At 43.1% G+C, this 22,747-nt stretch overlaps 1 protein-coding gene across 6 annotated transcripts in view; it reads right to left on the bottom strand.

The window, feature by feature from the left end:
- Positions 1 to 22,747, bottom strand: part of HIPK1 (homeodomain interacting protein kinase 1) — a 98,805-nt gene that overhangs the window by 24,363 nt on the left and 51,695 nt on the right. For all 6 annotated transcript variants that reach the window (XM_030221851.1, XM_030221853.1, XM_030221854.1 and 3 more), the window contains exons 5-8: positions 22,435 to 22,521; positions 19,829 to 20,013; positions 16,827 to 16,989; positions 6,394 to 6,607 (exon numbers count right to left, since the gene is read on the bottom strand). In XM_030221851.1, coding sequence (XP_030077711.1) covers positions 6,394 to 6,607; positions 16,827 to 16,989; positions 19,829 to 20,013; positions 22,435 to 22,521 — 649 coding nt within the window. The remainder of the gene's footprint in view (positions 1 to 6,393; positions 6,608 to 16,826; positions 16,990 to 19,828; positions 20,014 to 22,434; positions 22,522 to 22,747) is intronic.

Raw genomic sequence — 22,747 nt, 5'->3', positions numbered from 1 at the left:
CATCACGTCAGGTATCCTACTCAAGGCAGTAATGAGATATAAATGTGTGGACAGATGACATCACAGCTTTGCAAATGTCCTCTGTAAAGGCTAATCTCAAGCATGACTCTGACATTATGAACCTTGATATGACCCCCCCTAGAGTCAGCCTAGCCTGGGCATAAGTAAAGAAGATGCAATCTGCTAGCCAACTGAAAATTATACATTTGCCGATGGCTACCCCCATCTGGTTTGGGTCAAAAGAAACAAAAAGCTGGGTGACCTGTCTATGGGCTTTAGTCCACACCAGAGAGAAAGCTAAAGCTCACTTGTAATCTAAGGCAAATACTTTAGATGACAGGAATCTAGTGGCTCGAAAGGAGCTTTCATCAGCCTAAATGGATCTCGCAACTCGTGAAAAAGAAAGGTAACTTGAAGTACCAAAAACCTACTAAAAATAAAAGGAAATAAAATACACTGAAGAAAAATGAAAAATTACTGAAAAATGGGGGGGGGAAAAACAGTGGCACAGGAAGGCACTGCAAAAGAGAGAGAGAGAAAAAAAACATATGCATAGAACACGAAGATGCATCTTCCCTGCTCCACAGAAAAACGAAGACTGAGGGACCCAAATCGGGCAGGAAGGCGCTAGCGCATGCGCTGTGGGACAGTGCTAGAAAGTTCTAAGTATTATCACTAATCAGCGTCCGCACTGGGCTCTGTCGGATGACGTCGCCCATCTGTGAGAATACAATGGCCTGCTTGTCCTCGGAGAAACGGCTGCTTTTCTTTCAGCTGTGATCTTTGAGCAGAAAAAATTGATATGTATAAAATTACAAAACCTTACAAACATTTAAATCAACATAAATCTATGCATTCAGGCCCCCATACAAGTAACCATAATCATGCATTTCAGCACAACCAGAAAAAAAAAAGCTGCAATTCCCAGCTTTCCACTAAAAAAAAAAAAAAAGACAGCCTCAGAACTTCAGTTCAAAGGATGATGGTGAGAAACAGGAGCTGCGGAAATGCTCAGTTGGACTATGGCCACCTCATTTTATTGTGAAGCCGCAGTGGCCCCACAAAGAGGAGTGACCTAGTGGTTAGGGTGGTGGACTTTGGTCCTGAGGAACTGAGTTCAATTCCCAATTCAGGGACAGGCAGCTCCTTGTGACTCTGGGCAAGTCACTTAACCCTCCATTGCCCCATGTAAGCCGCATTGAGCCTGCCATGAGTGGAAAAGCGTGGGGTACAAATGTAACAAAAATAAAATAGATACTATTGGAGATTCTACATGGAATGTTGCTACTATTGGAGATTCTACATGGAATGTTGCTATTCCACTAGCAACATTCCAAGTAGAAGGCTGCGCAGGCTTCTCTTTCTGTGAGTCTGACGTCCTGCACGTACGTGCAATACATCAGACTCACAGAAGCAGAAGCCTGCGTGGCCACATTGGTGATCTGCAAGGGCCGACTTCTACATGGAATGTTGCTAGTGGAACAGCAACATTCCATGTAGAATCTCAAGTAGTAGCAACAGTGGAGGAGTGGCCTAGTGGTTAGGGTGGCGGACTTTGATCCTGAGGAACTGAATTCGATTCCCACTTCAGGCACAGGCAGCTCCTTGTGACTCTGGGCAAGTCACTTAACCCTCCATTGCCCCATGTAAGCCGCATTGAGCCTGCCATGAGTGGGAAAGCGCGGGGTACAAATGTAACAAAAATAAAATAGATACTATTGGAGATTCTACATGGAATGTTGCTATTCCACTAGCAACATTCCATGTAGAAGGCTGCGCAGGCTTCTGTTTCTGTGAGTCTGACGTCCTGCACACAGAAGCAGAAGCCTGCGCGGCCACATTGGTGATCTGCAAGGGCCGACTTCTACATGGAATGTTGCTAGTGGGACTCTGGGCAAGTCACTTAACCCTCTGTTGCCCCACGTAAGCCGCATTGAGCCTGCCATGAGTAGGAAAGTGCAGGGTACAAATGTAACAAAAAAAAAAAAAAAAAGACCAGCAACCTGTCTCTTTTGTAAGCCCTCGCAGGGACAGAGAAAATATTAACTGCACCTAAAATTTGTTTTCAACTGTTAATTTCCTTTTCTTGAGTCCTGCTAGACCAGTCCAGACCTATGGGTTATGCCCCCTTACTAGCAGATGGAGACTGCAATATCATCAGTATAACAGGTGGAGCAGCCAGGAACATTGTTATGCTACGTTATTTATTTATACCCCACATTATCCCAGCAACCAGAGTTCAATCTGGCTAACAATACAAGAGTGAATACGACTACATCATACAATATTAGAGAGAATAAAAAAAACACTACAATGCCTGGATCAGACAGGGAGACAGAAAGGTAAGAGTGAACAGATCAGCCTCAACAGGAAGATCAAGGGCAGCTTCCTGAAATCTGCTAAAGAGGAAGGTCTTTAGCATTTTTCGAAATGTCGTGTAATCACATTGACTAGGGACAGATTTAGGTAAGGAGTTCCAATATTTAGCGCCCTGGTAAGCAAATCTTGCGAGGTTGCATATAGTCAGGGGATATGTGTGTTGTGTGTGTGAGAAGCAGACCCAACTAGAACTCCAGGCTGCCTGTTTACCCACAGGCAAACAAGCACAGCCCAGACCACCGCCGACTCCAGGCTCCGCCCTTTCTGCCTCGCCTCACCCCATGCTTGGAATAATCTCCCTGAGCTCATACGCCAGGCCCCTTCCCTGCCCATCTTCAAATCCCTGCTAAAAGCCCATCTCTTCAATGTCGCCTTCGGCACCTAACCACTATTCAAGAAATCCAGACTACCCCAACTTGTCATTTCGTCCTTTAGACTGTAAGCTCCTTTGAGCAGGGACTGCCCCCACTTTTTTGTTAAATTGTACAGCGCTGCGTAACCCTAGTAGCGCTATAGAAATGTCAAGTAGTAGTAGTAGTAAATTGGTCCCCAAAGGGGATGTGAGGGAGTGGGAAGGAAGGACCCAGGGCAACACAGACCTCCGCAGGCCTCAACCCCTCTCCAGCACTCACAAATAGACTACAATTTCTCATTCATAATAGATTTTCTAAATGTTAAACATCTGTAGCTATCTCAGTATCTTTATGATATTGTATTGTAAAATTGAATTCTTACAACAAATTACTTTCTCATGCATTATTCTTTGTTATGTATCCTATACTGTTTATTGTAAGCCACACTGAACTCAAACTTGTTTGGGATAATGTGGGATATAAATGTCACAGATAAATAAATAGAAAACAGACTAGCCCCGAGAGGGAACTTAAATATAATATCCTCCTAAACCCAAATGTATTATATTTTCTTTTAAGCCAAACTTACAGGCCTAACACTCCTATACATGGCTGAGACTGCACAGCCTTGAATGTCCACCACCTGCTGCAGACTGAGAACAACTGGCTTCTCGGGACTGAAAAACAGGATAATAGGCAAACTCAAAAGTTCTGTGTCTCCACCTGCTGGTCGGTATGCATATCCCATCTGTGCCGGTCTGGATGGGCACTATGGAATTTATTGTACTCATACTGTGGAACTGTGAAGCTAATTAGGTACATATTCTAGTGTTGCAAGGTACCCGGTGAATGCCGTAAGGTGCACGTGCACACATTTACACGACAGGAAGGCAATGTCCAAACTTTTTACTTGGGTAACAGAACAGTTACAAAATCTGCATGCACTCAAATTCTTGAGGCACCATTTTCAAAGGAAATTCCACAGGGAGTTTCTCTTCAAACACGTGTTTTCAGACACATAGGTACAGAGTACCTTCAGGACTTCCACCTCTCAAGGAAATACGATTACTGCCCCCTTCATAACATAAGGAAAAACCACACTTCCTATCCACACCATTGCATGCCCCCTAGTCCTAGTATTTTTGGAAAGCGTAAACAGGCGCTTCATATCTACCTGTTCAACTCCACTCATTATTTTAAAGACCTCTATCATATCTCCCCTCAGCCGCCTTTTCTCCAAGCTGAAGAGCCCTAGCCACTTTAGCCTTTCCTCATAGGGAAGTCGTCCCATCCCCTTTATCATTTTCATCGCCCTTCTCTGCACCTTTTTTAATTCCACTATATCTTTTTTTAGATGCGGCGACCAGAACTGAACACAATATTCGAGGTGCAGTCGCACCATGGAGCGATACAAAGGCATTATAACATCCTCATTTTTGTTTTCCATTCCTTTCCTAATAATACCTAACATTCTATTTGCTTTCTTAGCCGCAGCAGCAGCACTGAGCAGAAGGTTTCAATGTATCAATCACACCTAGATCCCTTTCTTGGTATGCGACTCCTAACGTGGAACCTTGCATGACGTAGTTATAATTCGGGTTCCTCTTTCCCACATGTATCACTTTGCACTTGCTCACATTAAACGACATCTGCCATTTAGACACCCCCAGTCTCCCAATCATATGCATCCTTCAATTCTAATATTATCCTCCTTTCCATAACTCTACTGGGAGGCTGTTCCATGCATCCACCACTCTTTCTATACAGAAATATTTGCTTCGAGTACTCCCGAATTTCTCCTTTTACCTTCATCCTCTGACCCCTTGTTTCAGAGCTTCCTTTGCGAAAGAGGCCCACCTCCTGTGCTTTTTTTTATCTTGGAAGTATTATGTGTATTATCCCCTCCCTCCAAATTATTTATTTAGATGTAACAATGACAAATATGGCAACTTTGTAAGGCTTGGATTACAAGTATGATCAAAACCGGTTTTTTTTTTAAAAGCTACCGCCATTCCATATGAAATAAATAGTTTTGTCATGTTATATCTCCTGGGCGGACAGCTGAGGCACAACCCAGTTCATAGCTTTACTCAGCAAGAAGCCTCCTTGGTGGTATTATCCCACTGACAGACCCCCAAATTGCTCTATCTTGTCAGCCACAACCCCCTTCCCCAGGAAACTCCTAAAAGCAGAAAGTCTAAAAACTATATTTTGGTCGTTGCTTAGCAAAAATGGGGGGGGGGGGGGGACCCCTCCATTTGCTTCCAACTGCATGTAACATTCTTGAGTGTGTAAACAGTAAGACTGACAATTTCTCTGCTGGGCTAGATAAACAGAGACTGCAAGAACACCACTAATTGGCAGCCATATGGGACTGTCAGCATATTATGAGCAGATGTCTACTGTTTGATTACACACAAGCAAGTTAAGTGATCAACATAGGGTGTGGTGCTGATCTGTTTGTTAAACGGTCTGTTCTGCTTCTTGGTTATTCACAATGCAGTTCTTGCTTTCTCGCTGGTACAAATCTCATGGCGGCAGTCTCTAATCAGAGCACAGGGAACATTCAACGTTATGTCTTTACAGACTCACTAGTCACATCTCCTGTGTAACACAGTACTTAACAGACCAAAGTTCTAAGATTGTTGAAAGAGCCTGCACAGTTGACTCCATTTTGCCCGGCCCCACAAGTAGTCAAATATTAACAGGTCTAGTAGTGGAGACATATCTGAAGGTTGCAGGCTCTGTTATACCTTCTTTCTTTCTTTTTTTTTATTTGTACCCCGCACTTTCCCACTCATGGCGGGCTCAATGCGGCAGGCAATGGAGGGTTAAGTGACTTGCCCAGAGTCACAAGGAGCTGCCTGCGCCTGAAGTGGGAATCGAACTCAGTTCCTCAGGACCAAAGTCCACCACCCTAACCACTAGGCCACTCCTCCACTGTTGCTACTATTGGAGATTCTACATGGAATGTTGCTATTCCACTAGCAACATTCCATGTAGAAGTCAGCCCTTGCAGATCACCAATGTGGCCGCGCAGCCTTCTGCTTCTGTGAGTCTGACGTCCTGCACGTACTCACAGAAACAGAAGCCTGCGCAGCCTTCTACATGGAATGTTGCTAGTGGAATAGCAACATTCCATGTAGAATCTCCAATAGTAGCAACATTCCATGTAGAATCTCCAATAATATCTATTTTATTTTTGTTACATTTGTACCCTGCGCTTTCCCACTCATGGCAGGCTCAATGCGGCAGGCAATGGAGGGTTAAGTGACTTGCCCAGAGTCACAAGGAGCTGCCTGTGCATGAAGTGGGAATTGAACTCAGTTCCTCAGTTCCCCAGGACCAAAGTTCATCACCCTAACCACTAGGCCATCCTCCACTCCTGGGCTGCTTCCTCTGGCTTTCCCTTCAATTCTTTACATTTAAGTATGCATTGTTCCCATCCCTAGCTATTACTGCTTTTGCCTCCTCCTCCTCCCCCCCCCCCGCCCCCCCCACATGCCTCTTCTGGTGTTGCTTTTCGGCCTACCCCCATTAGGGCCAATATGTCCCCATACATTTGGCTCCAGTTGCACACGTCCTCAGGCCCATTCCCCTCAACGACATGCCACAGCCTCCAGACTAGAGAACTGTGCTGACCGCTTTTTTTCCCACTTACCTTGAAAAGCAGGTGGACAAACAATGAAGGTCTGTTGGAAAGGATCCGTCTGAGCGCACAGCTGTGTGGCTGCTGGCTGCAAGGACACGCTTTGCTGAGCAACTGGTGCTGTGGAGGGTGGATACAGGGCAGGCTGGTAGTTTAACAGTGAGATATCAGAGTTTGCCAAAGAAAGAGTGGCAGCAGCAGTTGAGCTAGAAGCCAGCACGCTGGCCTAGGAAAAAGAAAAGAAAAACAGATTAAACCTATTTGAATCTCCAAAGCATTTATAGATAAGAGCGGAAAATAGAACTAAGGCAATTCATTTGGGTGTGCTGGGCCAGAGGGTAGGGAGAATACAACTATAATCTTCTGAAGCTGAGCTGGAAAGGTGGGGGGTGGGGGGGAGTGAGGACACAGAAAATGTTTCCACTAAACTACATTATTTTTGCAGCCACAGTCTCTAGAAAAGTAGACTAACCATATAAAAAATCTAAATAGTAATGAGGCAGCATAAGAAGGGCAGTCAGGTGTACTTACAGAAGTGAAAACAAAATACTCCAATTTATACATAAGTCTTCCAAATACAGTGATAGCAATCAAAAGTCTTAGTTAAGAATTAAACAGTGTTCCCACCATTCAACTAATTTTTTTTTTTTCAATTATCAGGACACAGTGGTTTCAGAAAGCCATTTCATAAGAACAAAGCTCCCTTTGGGACTAGGCTTCACCATGAAAACCACCCTTGGATGACAGAGGGCATGGCTAAGTGCTCTCAAAACCTTCACGTATTCAAGTACATAAGTACGTAAGTATTGCCACACTGGGAAAAACCAAAGGTATATCAAGCCCAGCATCCTGTTTCCAACAGTGGCCAATCCAGGTCACAATATACCTGGCAAGATCCCAAAAAAGTACAAACATTTTATACCGCTTATCCCAGAAATAGTGGATTTTCCCTAAGTCCATTCAATAACGGTCTATGGACTTTTCCTTTAGGAAGCCGTCAAAACCTTTTTTAAACTCCGCTATGCTAACCGCCTTTACCACATTTTCTGGCAACGAATTCCAGAGTTTAATTACACGTTGAGTGAAGAAATATTTTCTCTGATTCGTTTTAAATTTACTACTTTGTAGCTTCATTGCATGCCCCCTAGTCCTAGTATTTTTGGAAAGCGTAAACAGGCGCTTCACATCTACCTGTTCAACTCCACTCATTATTTTATAGACCTCTATCATATCTCCTCTCAGCCGCCTTTTCTCCAAGCTGAAGAGCCCTAGCCGCTTTAGCCTTTCCTCATAAGGAAGTCGTCCCATCCCCTTTATCATTTTCGTCGCCCCTCTCTACACCTTTTCTAATTCCACTATATCTTTTTTGAGATGCGGCGACCAGAATTGAACACAATATTCGAGGTGCGGTCACACCATGGAGCGATACAAAGGCATTATAACATCCTCATTTTTGTTTTCCATTCCTTTCCTAATAATACCTAACATTCTATTTGCTTTCTTAGCCACAGCAGCACACTGAGTAGAAGGTTTCAACGTATCATCGACGACGACACCTAGATCCATTTCTTGGTCCGTGACTCCTAACATGGAACCTTGCATGACGTAGCTATAATTCGGGTTCCTCTTTCCCACATGCATCACTTTGCACTTGCTCACATTAAACGTCATCTGCCATTTAGACGCCCAGTCTCCCAAGGTCTTCTTGTAATATTTCACAATCCTCCCGCGATTTAACGACTTTGAATAACTTTGTGTCATCAGCAAATTTAATTACTTCACTAGTTACTCCCATCTCTAGCTCATTTATAAATATGCTAAAAAGCAGCGGTTCCAGCACAGACCCCTGGGGAACCCCACTAACTACCCTTCTCCATTGAGAATACTGACCATTTAACCCTACTCTCTGTTTTCTTTTAACCAGTTTCTAATCCACAATAGGACACTACCTCCTATCCCATGACTCTCCAATTTCCTCTGGAGTCTTTCATGAGGTACTTTGCCAAACGCCTTCTGAAAATCCAGATACACCAATATCAACCGGCTCACCTTTATCCACGTTTGTTCACCCCTTCAAAGAAATGTAGTAGATGGGTGAGGCAAGATTTCCCTTCACTAAATCCATGTTGACTTTGTCTCATTAATCCATGCTTTTGAATATGCTCTGTAATTTTGTTCTTAATAATAGTCTCTACCATTTGCCCGGCACTGACATCAGACTCACAGGTCTATAATTTCCTGGATCTCCTCTGGAACCTTTTTTTTAAAAAATCGGCGTTACATTGGCCACCCTCCAGATACCACACTCAATTTTAAGGATAAATTACATATTTCTAACAATAGCTCTGCAAGCTCATTTTTGTTCTATCAGTACTCTGGGATAAATACCATCCGGTCCAGGAGATTTGCTACTTTTCAGTTTGTAGAACTGCCCCATTACATCCTCCAGGTTTACAGAGAATTCATTACGTTTCTCCGACTCATTAGCTTGGAATACCATTTTCGGCACCGGTATCCCACCCAAATCTTCCTCGGTAAAGACCAAAGCAAAGAATTAATTTAATCTCTCCGCTACGGCTTTGTCTTCCCTATCACCCCTTTTACTCCTCGGTCATCTAGCAGTCCAAAGGATTCTTTAGTCGGCTTCCTGCTTTTAATATACCTAAAAAAAATTGTTACTATGTGTTTTTGCCTCCAACGCAATCTTTTTTTCGAAGTCCCTCTTATCCTTCCTTATCAGCACTTTGCATTTAACTTGACATTCCTTATGCTGTTTCTTATTATTTTCAGTTGGTTCCTTCTTCCATTTTCCGAGGATTTTCTTTTAGCTCTAATAGCTTCCTTCACCTCACTTTTTAACCACGCCAGCTGTCGTTTGGTCTTCCGTCCTCCTTTTTTAATACGCGGAATATATTTGGCCTGGGCTTCCAGGATGGTGTTTTTGAACAGCATCCACGCCTGATGTAAATTTTTGACTCTCACAGTCGCTCCTCTAATTTTTTTTTTCACCATTCTTCTCATTTTATCATAGTCTCCTTTTTTAAAGTTAAACGCTAACATACATAAGTACATAAGTAATGCCACACTGGGAAAAGACCAAGGGTCCATCGAGCCCAGCATCCTGTCCACGACAGCGGCCAATCCAGGCCAAGGGTACCTGGCAAGTTTCCCAAACGTACTAACGTTCTATACATGTTATTCCTGGAATTGTGGATTTTTCCCAAGTCCATTTAGTAGTGGTTTATGGACTTGTCCTTTAGGAAACCATCTAACCCCTTTTTAAACTCTGCTAAGCTAACCGCCTTCACCATGCTTAGTACTTGACAGTATTAATTTGCAATCTTTTCTCTGATTTTTATTTTTATTTAAGTACACCTGGAGGCATATTTTCAAAGCACTTAGCCTTCCAAAGTTCCATAGAAACCTATGGAATTTTGGAAGGCTAAGTGCTTTGAAAATATGCCTCCAGCTGATCTCCTATGGTCTCTTTTGCAACCTCACTATCAGGATATCCTACCTTCCCTGTTTTGGTGATATCTTAGAAAGATACCTTTATCCCGAACCATGCGCTTTTGAGCAACTGTCGGCCTTCCCCACGTTTCTAGTTTAAAAGCTGCTCTATCTCCTTTTTAAATGCCGACGCCAACAGCCTGGTCCCACCCTGGTTAAGGTGGAGCCCATCCTTTCAGAATAGGCTGCCCCTTCCCCAGAATGTTGCCCAGTTCCTAACAAATTTAAACCCTCCTCCCTGCACCATCGTCTCATCCACGCAATGAGACTCCGGAGCTCTGCCTGTCTCTTGGGCCCTGCGCATGGAACGGTTAGCATTTCAGAAAATGCTACTCTAGAGGATCTGTATTTGAGCTTTCTACCTAAGAGCCTAAATTTGGCTTCCAGAACCTCTCTCCCACATTTTCAAGAACATCTCTCCCACATTTTCCTATGTCATTGGTACCCACATGTACCAAGACAGCTGGCTCCTCCCCAGCACTATCTAAAATCCTATCTAGGTGACGCGTGAGGTCCGCCAACTTCGCACCAGGCAGGCAAGTCACCAGGCGATCCTCACGTCCACCAGCCACCCAGCTATCTATATGCCTAAAGATCGAATCACCAACTACAACAGCTGTCCTAACCTTTCCCTCCCAGGCAGCACTTGGAGACATATCCTCAGTGCGAGAGGATAGTACATCCCCTGGTAGGCAGGTCCTGGCTACAGGAGTACTTCCTACTTCACCAGGGTGATGCTCTCCTTCTCGGAGACCTCCCTCCTCCAAGGTAGCACAGGGGCTACCAGACTGGAGGTGGGACTTCTCTACAACAACCCTGTACGTCTCCTCTATGTACCTCTCTGTCTCCCTCAGCTCCACCAAGTCTGCTACTCTAGCCTCAAGAGAACGGACATGTTCTCTGAGAGCTAGGAGCTCTTTTCATCGGGCACACACATATGACATCTCACCAACTGAGAGATAATCATACATGTGACACTCAATGCAAAAGACTGGATAGCAACCCTCTCGCTGCTGGACTGCTGACTCCATCTTAGTGTTTTTGAGTTTTTCAATAATTTAAAACTTGCTACAGTATTAAGGGTATTAGCCTAATATAAAAGTGTATTTTAGTTTATATAGTATATTGTATGATTTATTTAGTGTTTCCTTCTTAGATGGTAATGGAATGTAGTTAAAACTCTGTAAAAGCACTCCTTGCTTGTTACCCTAATTACAATAACTGACTATAAATGAAGAATTGTCCTAGGGGTGGGAAGATAAACTAGATCCTGCAGTGCCTGCTAGATTCTATCTGTTAATGCTGTGGTACAAAGTTTTTAAACTAAGTGGAAGACTAAGTGGAGGAGTGGCCTAGTGGTTAGGGTGGTGGACTTTGGTCCTGGGGAACTGAGAAACTGAGTTCGATTCCCGGCACAGGCAGCTCCTTGTGACTCTGGGCAAATCACTTAACCCTCCATTGCCTGCCGCATTGAGCCTGCCATGAGTGGGAAAGCGCGGGGTACAAATGTAATTTAAAAAAAAAAAAAAGTTGATAAAATTGCTTTTTATATTTTTATTTTGCCTAACACTAACCTACAATTCCTCCTTTAAACCCAAATCTTTAAATTCCCAAAGCACAAAGCAAAATATCGTTCACTTACCAGAGAAATGTCCTCTTCTCTCGGAACTTCTCAGAAAAGCCCTACTTCAACCCAGAACTATTTGCTTTTGCAAACTGGATTCCTGCTATTTTTTTTCTCTTTTCTCAAGTTTTCCCCTTATATGATAAGCAGTTGGACTAGATGCCTGCAGTGTGACTCAGCTCCCAATATCGGGGTATCTTGGAGTTCTCCATATTGTTTGGGTTAATTGGCTTCCCTCTGTTGTTGTTTCATAACAAACCACTCTTCTACTAAACTAACCTAAAAGCAAACAAACCAGCAATACCAACTCTTCCCAGGATAAAGCAGCAGCTGCTCAGTGATGAAATCGGCGGGATCAGAACCAGGGTTCAGATCCCTGGTCACCTTAGTTTCAAGTTTATTGGGGATTTACTATCCCGCCCATTGCATAGTATCATCTAGGTGGCTTACAATCTAAAATTACAAAAAAAAAGGGGAAAGGAAGGAAAAACTAAACGGACTTGGAAAAATCCAAAATTCCAGGAATAACATGTATAGAATGTTTGTACGTTTGGGAAGCTTGCCAGGTGCCCTTGGCCTGAATTGGCCGCTGTCGTGGACAAGATGCTGGGCTCGATGGACCCTTGGTCTTTTCCCAGTATGGCATTACTTATGTACTTATTACTTATAATGAGTAGGACAGGAGTGGATGAACTCTACTGTGTATTCTCAGAATAAAATGTTTTCCTGCTCTGTGATCTTGCCAGGTACTTGTGACGTGGACTGGCCACTGTTGGAAAACAAGATACTGGGCTCGATGGACCTTCTGTCTGTCCCACTACGGCGATGCGTAATTTTATAGTAAGGAACACTGCATAAAGGCTTAGACAAGTCACTTCACCCATCACTGCCTCAAGGGTCCTTTTACTAAAGCGTGGTAAAGTTTTGCACTCCCTGCTTGGTTCAATGTCCAAATTGCCACTCAGAATGTGTATCCACGCTGTCCGTCAGTACAGTAACTGTACGGGAAGATGCTGGGAACACTAAGTGAAAGCCCCTTGCACTAACTGCTGCTAGGGGGGTTCCCAGCATCCTCCCATACAGTTACTGTACTGACAGACAGTGTGGATACACATACTGCCTCGGATTTAGGAAGCGATAGACAAAAGCACATAGTAAGTGATTATGTGCTAACTGCAATGCACAGTCCAGCACAGAAACCGTTACTGAACACTAAGGGGTAGATTCAACAAAGGGGCGCCAAAAATATGGTGCTAAATGTCAATTCTGTAACAGCAACTGCGTGCAAAACTGCTGATCTACAATAGGGAGCAAGTCGGCATGCGCGTGCCTAACTTTAGGTGTACAGCATCAAAGGCTGATGCCTATAGTTGCCAGCTGTGCACATGATAGTGCTGGGCAGACTTATACGGTCTGTGCCCTGAAGAGCACAGGTACAAATCAAGGTAAGGTATACACAAAAGTAGCACATATGAGTTGTCTTGTTGGGCAGACTACTATGTTACTATGATAGCGTTTTGCAACTTATGCAGGTAACTGCAAGACCCACTCCTGATCTGCCACTTTCGTAGCTGTGCACTGTCGCATTTAGGCGCTAAGTTAACAGAATATCGCCTTACGGCAGATATGCATAACTGCAAATTAGTGCCAATTAGTACCCATTAGTCATTTAAAGGCTATTATTGTTACATAAAGCCAATTGGCACCTAATTTAACAATTAAGCATGCAACTTGTATTATTCTCTAATTTGTGCGCCAGTCAGAAGTTTGGGTGCCCAACTTTATAGAATCCAGGGGAAACTTATCATCGCTCATCAGTAACAATGCCCTTCAGCTTTCTGGGAACCTGAAATTACCTTCTGTCCCAGAATTTGTAACTCACCTTGAGCTCAGGTTTGTAAAACTGAATAATTAAAACTGACATTGTAACTGTATTTAATATTTAAAAAGAAAGATGCTGAAATATAAGGCCTTCTATAAGCTACTGCGATCAATCCACACCAATTCTGGCTGGACACTGAATTGATTCAGTTACTTGGTACTGCCATGAGGAGGATTACGTTTTGGGACAAGCAGTGACAGCTGTCATGCCACCAATTACACTTCAGCCATATACGCAAATGGGTTTACTGTCTGCCCATCTGCTGGCTTAAACCTTTCTACAGTCCTTTTCCTATACCATCCCCAACCACAAAGAGGTGCAGTAGTAACAGAAAGAAACGGGGCATGCTGCACCTGGGCTAAAGCTTCAGCATCACTTTGGCAGCGACGCAGGACAAAGCCACTCAGGTTTCAGCTCTGCTGCGGCATGTCATGTCAGCTTCATTACACACAGGAAGACTGTTCACACTGCATAGCAAACGAGCCACTGCCTTACACAGCGAAGCCTCAGTGTGCAGGGCAGAAGAGAAACTCAGCCCTTTCTCGCTCAGGCGCAAAGGAATTCAGGTTAACGCTCGTAACTGGAAATAGCAGCTGCCCGAGTTCTAACACACTTTTTGTTCTAAATTTGTATTGAGTTACTAGATCACATAGTCGAGGTTAAACTTGTGACTTCCTCTTGCACCACAGAACAGTTTGGCTTTTGTTTCTAAGACGCTTGCTGGATGAACTTGTTTAAGCCTTCAGAGATGCTCTGTTTTCCATAAAAAGCAGCAATCTCTGGAAAATTTTCCATGCACTTACAAAACAATCTGCATATAAATTTATGTCAGAAAATTTTACTATGCAAATTTTCCAGATTCACTAAATAGAACTGGGAGTATATCTGGCATGTTATTTGCCCTATCTTAAAGCAAAACAAACACACACCATTAATTTGTCACATTACATGTCAAGAAGTTGAGCAGATGAACTGAAATATTGGACTGAGAAAATGCTGTACTGAAACAAATTCAAAGTTTTATGTTGAAAGCAATGACTTACTGAAATACTTGTAAAACAAATACTACACACTACCATGTCCTTCCCTTCCCTTACTTAAGAGAAAAACCTAAAGGCAATGCAAACTGCTGAGACTCATTTTAGGAAACTTGGACAACTGTTATGTGTCGTAACTCTCCTCTTATCTGCATCAACAGTTTTAACGTTCATTCACTGAGGTCACTGTGGCATCTCAATGCTCACTGTTGCTATCCAGAACCACTGGCTCTAATTACGAGTTCCATTTCAGAAGCAGACTGAGGCCAATCCACCAACTTCACTACACATTCCCAGTCTACGGGCAAGAGTAAGTTAGCAGATTGCATCTTTTTCACCAATATGCTAAAAGCACTTTCTTAAGAGAAATACAAACTTAGCAGTGCGCTCAAATCCTCCTTTTTTTTTTTTTTTTGTCTTGAGTGAGCCAAAAATCTTCAGGTTACATTCACAAGCAGCTGCTAAACATCTGTGTGAAGGACCACTGTAAAATCTGGGCTCATAAATGTCTAGAATACCAGCACATACCCGTAACAGAGCCACCATGGCGCTGAAGTGATAATCTGCAAATACCCGCTTAACTTACATAGCAGATAACTGCAAGGAGGGGGCGGGTTCCCACCGACACACAAAGCTTATGCTACGTGGGTCCCAGCCTCATTTCATCGGCCACACTTGTAACTGAAAGTGCCTACATATTAGGCAGGTATACCCTAGAACAGAACCTGGACACCCAGATTCTGAGGCCTCAGGGGGTCCAGCTGTAGAATGCTACTGAAATTTTAATGACAACTTTTAAGCAGGGTACTTACACAGGTAGCACAGCTGAAAAAATGTACAATTTAAAATAGATAACATCCATCTAAAATTAGACAGTGAGCCACTACTGAAAATTGAACTCTAGGGATGGCTGGTGGCAATGCACACATCATTGCCATGCAGAAGATCCCTGGTTCTATCACCAAGCTTTCTGCTCCCCAGGTTGACTGAGACTGAGAGTGCTGCAAAGTGATGGGGTGAACCTCCATCGGTGCTAGGAGAAAATGGTGTCTTGCTCCTCCGAACACCTGTATATGCGCATTATCTTTCTCTCCTTCTAATACTCTGGGAATAGAGGGATTGTATCATTTAATATATTTTGTTTTAGGTATGTACGGGAGGAGTGCATGGTTAAGATCGTGGGAAAATATTTTCATGCATATTAAAGATTTGAATAAAAAAAGATTAAGACATCACGTAGGAGTTAGGGTTGCTATTTTATATTATAATGACTATGCATGAGATATTTGTAAACAAGAGAGGCAGTGAGCATGCAAATCTCTCTCAAGTATGAGGGCTCTCCTGAAAACGAAGCCTGTTCACCGCCCTCAAGGACTGAATATAATATAGACCAGGCTGGTCCAACGTATTAATTTGTTTACTTACAATGGACCCCTGAAATAGGCTTCCTCTGATGAAGCTGTTACAACACTGTTGAACAAGCTGTAATGCAGAACGGTATTACTGTTTCAGGACACTCTGTACATTTACCAACCTTTTTCCTTCCTTCAGCGGCTTGAACTTTGTTATGATGATGCAACACACTGGATTTATGTTCTAATGAGGCATTATTAGGACAACTTCAAACCAAAAGCATTGAGAAGCTAGCAGATCTCTCACGCAAACCATTTTTAACCTCCCCAGCTTAGGAACAGAAAGGCGATACTGCTCTGTATGTTTGCTGTACTGAGAGTGTAACAGATCGAAGGTGTAGTCCAAGATGAAGTAAGAATTTTTGTTTTGATTTTTTTTTTTTAAGTTTAAATTTGGCATTTGGTTAGGCTTATCGTGAGTTTGTTTATTCTCCTATTTAGAAATCTTCACGCTTTCCAAAAATACTAGGTCTAGGGGGCATGCGATGAAACTACAGTGTAGTACATTTAAAACAAATAGGAGAAATTTTTTCTTCACCCAACGCATAATTAAACTCTGGAATTCGTTGCCGGAGAACGTGGTGAAGGCGGTTAGCTTGGCAGAGTTTAAAAAGGGTTTGGATGGTTTCCTAAAGGACAAGTCCATAGACTACTACTAAATGGACTTGGGAAAAATCCACAATTTCAGGAATAACATGTATAGAATGTTTGTACATTTGGGAAACTGCCAGGTGCCCTTGACCTGGATTGGCCGCTGTCGGGGACAGGATGCTAGGCTTTATGGGCCTTTGGTCTTTTCCCAGTATGGCATTACTTATGTACCTTAACACACTTCTAGAGATGCTCACCTGAAAACCATTAGTTAAGACTTTGAAATTACTATGGCACTGGCACCCAATTCAGTGTTAATCATGAACTATATGGAATAAGCATAAGAAAATGTTCCAGGCCACCTCCTTGGAAGGGAGTAGCCCACATACCTGATTAGGCACCGTATTCAGCTGGTTGCCAAAGCTCATGGTTAAGTTTGTGCTTGTGTTGGGCGCCACATGCGTGGTAAACGGGCTCTTTATCTGATTAACAGTATCGTACATATTAACTCTTCGTTTACAAATCTCCATGTTCTGAAAGCAGGACTTCACGCTGAAACAGAGCCAAGAAGCTTTTAGATTTCAGAACCTTTCTGCCATACAGATCAAACAACTGTTATTTTAAGAGTTGAAACTATATGGTGCAAGTCTAAATTTCATGCAAACCCTTCCGTTACACCCTCCCCAGAATAGAATAGGCACATGGGTAAGTGATATGGATAAATAGGAAACGGTTGTTTATCCTTTCAAGTAGTACTAAAATGAGAAGACACTTCACAAAACTGACAAGCCAGTTGTATTTAAGAAAAAAAATCATGTAAAGCATTTTTTCACTGTAAATTTGTTGCCGAAAGATACAGGCAAGGAGGCTAGCATAGCTGGGTAAGTTCCTGGAGGAAATGTTATCAGCCATGTAGGCTTAGAAAAAGCCATTGCTTATCTCTGGGAATGAGAAATAAGGAATGGACCTACGCCTTGGGATCTTGCCAGGTAACTTGTGATGCGGATTGGTCACTCTGTAACAGGATTTTGAACTTGATAGTCTTTGGTCTGACCCAGTATGGCATGTTTAATAATCTTATGGCTACATATGCACCCCATACTAATTTTTCTCTTTTTTTTTTAAACATCCAACAAAACATAACAGCAATTTTAAAAATTTTAAGATGGCAGGAAAGACAGTATTATTTTTAAATGCTCTGGTTTACCAGTTATTTACCTGTAACTTGTGTTCTCTGAAGACAGAGGTTCAAATGACCCACTCGTGTGCCACATGAACCTGCTTGTCTTAGAGAACACACACAAAAAAAGAAAAGTAGGGGGTAGACCAAATGTATATCCAAACAGCAGGTTTATTCAAACATAAAAATCCAAAGACTCGACGACGTTCTGCATTTCGGAGGTAGCCGCGCCTGCCTCAAGAGTCAATGCAAGGTGGTGCAGATCTTTCACCATGCCTAACTCTGCTGTGGGAAGGGCCAATACCATCTTTGTTCAAACAGCACCATTAGCCGCTTCTCCTTTGCACCTGAGGCCACACGACGGCAGAAATCCACAACACCCGCACGCTGGCATATTCAAGCAAAGAAAACCAAAGTGCAAAGGTGAAGAGGCTAATGGTGCTGTTTGGACAAGGATGGTATTGGCCCTTCCCACACCAATGTTGTTAGTCATGGTGAAAGATCTGCTTCACCTTGTATTGACTCCTGAGGCAGGCGTGGCTAGCGCCGAAACGCAGAAATGCGTCGAGTCCTTGGATTTTAGGTTTGAATAAACATTTGGTCTACCCCCATTTTTCTTTTTTGTGTATTCTGCGTGGTTTGTTGTTAGGGGGATAAGTCTGTTTGCTTTGGTCATCTTTTAGAGAAATCATATTTCCAAGGCATAAAAAGAAACATAGTTGATACCACCTGTGTTATTACTTGAAAATGTTCTCTGTCAATAGATTGTGAGCCCTCCTGGGACAGAGAAATATCCAGTGTGCCTGAATGTAACTCACCTTGAGCTACTACTGAAAAAGGTGTGAGCAAAATCTAAATAAATATGGTGACCAAATCTCAATGTCCCACATAAAGCCACAGGAGCAGAAGAGTGCGAACAGAATCAGGGCTCTTCAAGGAACAGAACTGCAAACTAGTGGCGCTGAGAAACCATACCTTACAAAGGTCTTTTTAAAGACTGCAACATTTTTTTTTTTAAAGGGAAAGGGAAATGGGACTTGATATACTGCCTTTCTGAGGTTTTTGCAACTACATTCAAATTGGTTTACATATTTTCAGGTACTTATTTTGTACCAGGGGCAATGGAGGGTTAAGTGACTTGCCCAGAGTCAGAAGGAGCTGCAGTGGGAATTGAACTCAGTTTCCCAGGATCAAAGTCCACTGCACTAACCACTAGGCTACTCCTCCACTCATTCCACCAATAAGAGCCAACCTCATCAGTGATGTCACAATGGCTTGATTGCCCCATACTTGGCTCACTTCTGATATTGTGATGTCATAAGAGAAAGGGAAATGGGACTTGATATACTGCCTTTCTGAGGTTTTTGCAACTACATTCAAAGTGGTTTACATATATTCAGGTACTTACTTTGTACCAGGGGCAATGGAGGGTTAAGTGACTTGCCCAGAGTCCCAAGGAGCTGCAGTGGGAATCGAACTCAGTTCCCCAGGATCAAAGTCCACTGCACTAACCACTAGGCTACTCCTCCACTAGCAAGATTTCATGTAGAAGCCTACCCTTGCAGATCAGCAACCCGGCCGCGCAGGCTTCTGTTTCTGTGAGTCTGACATCCTGCACGTGCAGGACGTCAGACTCACAGAAACAGAAGCCTGCGCGGCTGCGTTGCTGATCTGCAAGGGCAGGCTTCTATTCCACTAGCAACATTCCATGTAGAATCTCAAATAGGGAAAGGGAAAATGGGACTTGATATACCGCCTTTCTGAGGTTTTTGCAACTACATTCAAATTGGTTTGCATATATTCAGGTACTTATTTTGTACTAGGGGCAATGGAGGGTTAAGTGACTTGCCCAGAGTCACAAGGAGCTGCAGTGAGAATCAAACCCAGTTCCCCAGGATCAAAGTCTGCTACACTAACCACTAGGCTACTAAAGATTTACTTCTGAAGACTTTGTCCACAAGGATTTTTTAAAAATATCTATCGAGACTCCTGAAGAAGACACTTTCAGTGCCGAAACATGGTACTGTGTTGAGTCTTCTTTTAATAAATTTTATTTCTACATTGGACGTCCTTGGTCTGTTCCATGAAGAGCCTGCTCCTCCGTCAATATATAGCAGCTGTTTGCTCAGGGGGCTTTGGGGGAGCACAGGGGAACTGGAGATCAGACTCTCATTCATTCTTGCACTTCAATTAAGATGCCTTATGACTCACTGATTGCTGTGTGGGAAATCCAGTAGATGGTTCATTGTGACAAAAGCATGGTTCAAGGTTTTTAACGGCGTGACTCTCTTGTCTACGTCAATCGTCAACATTTTCTTCAACAAATCAATATACTCTCTTCTGTCTGCCTTCTCTGCCAGCATATCAGTTCCTTCCAAGTCTGTGGACATATTCACCTTTTCAAAGAGATGCAAAATTGAAAAATTAATTAGAATTTTTTTTAACAAGCGGCCACAGACATTTTGCCATCAAGGCTGCCATTTCATAACAGACTGCTTCTATCTCAACCCGGCACACACCAGTGACTGCTATTTATTTAATTCCTCTGATTTCGTCTCTAAGGGAATGTGACATCATGGCTCTTAAATCAACAGCCTGACCAACAGGGCCATAGGAAAAAATTAAAGATGTACTACTTTCATTTCAAAGTACTATTTGGAAACAGGTTACAAATAATAGATGGTATTTGTACCTTTAATAATAATAAAAACCTGATACATATTGTGTATAATTTAAGATCTCAATACACATGCGTCTGCTTCTCAACCCAGTCCTTGAGGCACACCTAGTCTTGTCAAGTTTTCAGGATAGCCACAATGAATATGAATTAGAGATTTACTTACCAAGGAGGCAGTGCACACAAATCTCTCTCATGCATATTCATTGTAGATATCCTGAAAACCTGATAGGACTAGATGTGCCTCAATAATGCAGTGCTACTTAAGCCAGTGAAATAAATAGCAATAAAAATACAAACATGCAAATGCATGTAAAACAGCTCATTACTACGTAAATTTTGTAATGCAGGTTGTGCAAATCACAGTATTGCCAGTAAAATAACCCCATTGAAAAGCAGGTGTTATTTTATCATCCAGGAGCATCAGGCCACCAAGCCACAGCCCGATGCTTTTGGGCTGTCTCTTAAAGGGGCCAACACAAATCACAGAAGCCAAAGCTCCTTCCTACCACACCAACCCTCAAATCAGCAGCCAACTTCAGCCCAAAGGTTGGTCGTCCCCTCAACAGAAGCCCCCTCCTCCCCCCCCCAACGGCTTAACTTATGCAAAAATCCCTGGTGTTTAGTGGTCGTCAGGGGCAATGCCCAGTCACTCCTTCCCTTGATTATGCCATCATCCAAAATGGCACCAGCGCCCCCTACGAAGTCCCATGGCACAAGCAAGAGCGACTGGGCATTGCTCATGCCCAACCACAAGACACTAAGGATTTTTGCATAAGGTAGACTGTGGGGGGGGGGGGGGGGGGGGAAGACACAGAGGGGCTTGGGGAAGAGGGTGTCATGTTGGTTGGGGAAGGGTGCTTCCAGTGGGGGACAGCCACATTCCAGGTGGAATTTGGCTGCTTGAGGGCAGGGAACTTTGATTGGGGGGGGGGGGGAGCTATGCCCACTTCTTCTGCAGTCGGTGCTGGCCCCTTTAACAAGAGGTCCAATGCCATGAGGTCCCAGGAGCAAACACTGCTTGTGAAGTGGTTCACAAGCAGCATTATGCATTTATCACAGGAGTTACCAACCTGCGATACTGAGATACCACAGACTGATAATTCTGTGGTACGATAACAGCTTGCTTTTTACTGCACCTTGATAACTCTTTCCCCCCCCCCCCCCCCCCCTTTCCAGGTGATGAAATAAACATTTTATTTAACGATATCACAAAAAATAATGTGCTACAACACTACAGGTGCATCCTCCCAGTTGACAATGTTACATTCACCAAAATGGAAACGGTACAGAAAAATGCTTATGAACTCAATATATTAACACAAAGGGGCCTCACCAGACAATCATAAATGCAACCAATCATTTCAGCCCATAATATCTGTGCACAACCTAGTATCATAATGCAATTTCTAAACATTTAAAGGGTTAGCCACAGTGTGCGAATCCTCAAACCAGTCTATCTGAAGGTTAATTTGAGATTTTTTGAGCGTGTATTACATACACTGTGCGCTGTTTGGAATTCCTGCTGGAAATTTGCCACCTGTAATTACAATCTAAACTCTGTCTGGGGGGGGGGGGGGGGGGGGGGGGAGAGAAAGAAATGGATCATGATCTAAGACCAGATACAAAGAAACACTGGTGAAAACAAATCTGAGTGGTTAACTGTACTAGGGACGCTTACACTTCCCCAATGTTTCAGGAACTTTTTAGAACAATGGTAGATCAAAAAAAAAAAATAGTAAGACCCACCCAACAGCTGATCTCCAGACAGGGTTTTCAGGGAATGATTAGTTTCCAATTTCTTATTTAAGCATCTCTTCACTATAAATTTCTTATGCAGAGGTTCACATCAGCTCTGTCCCACACAGAGACCCTTTGTTTTTCCAAAATAATTTAACACAGGCTGCCAGAGAGCCCCCTCCTTCACAATACAATCCCAGGTGAGGATTTATCAGGGCTCTTAAGCTCCTCCTGACTTCCTTAGTGTCTGTTGCTACTGCATATAAATTATAACATGCAGACTGGAAGGAGGGAGGAATATCCCAAATGTAATTTGCTCTCGTGAACCCTCTGTCCTGTTTAATTCCCCCCTCCCCCCTTTAGGGAAAAACCAGACAGAGATGACGGGAAACAAGCTTACCTGGGCCATATCATCTAAACAGTTAAATATATACTTTCGAGCTTCTTTTGACTTTATTCCTGTCTCCATTTCATGTTCTTCCGGTGTCTGTAAAACAACAGGCTAGATCAGTTAAGGTCATTTACCTATTGTTTGGCACAAATAACATTTTCCAATAAATTAAGTCTCAGGATGTGTCAGTTCACTAGCATTTCCTACTGTCATGCCGGAAGACTCATCCTTCTGCCACTTGATGGAACAGGAAAGTAGAACTGTTTTCCAAAAGCTGCCCCTACACTGTGTGGGCATTCTCACCCCACTTTTTAGTCTTTTT

The sequence above is a fragment of the Microcaecilia unicolor genome, chromosome 12 (genome assembly GCF_901765095.1).
Source record: "Microcaecilia unicolor chromosome 12, aMicUni1.1, whole genome shotgun sequence".
Lineage (NCBI taxonomy): Eukaryota > Metazoa > Chordata > Amphibia > Gymnophiona > Siphonopidae > Microcaecilia > Microcaecilia unicolor.
The sequence above is the reverse complement of the archived record's forward strand: the minus strand, read 5'-3'. Positions and strand labels throughout refer to the sequence as shown.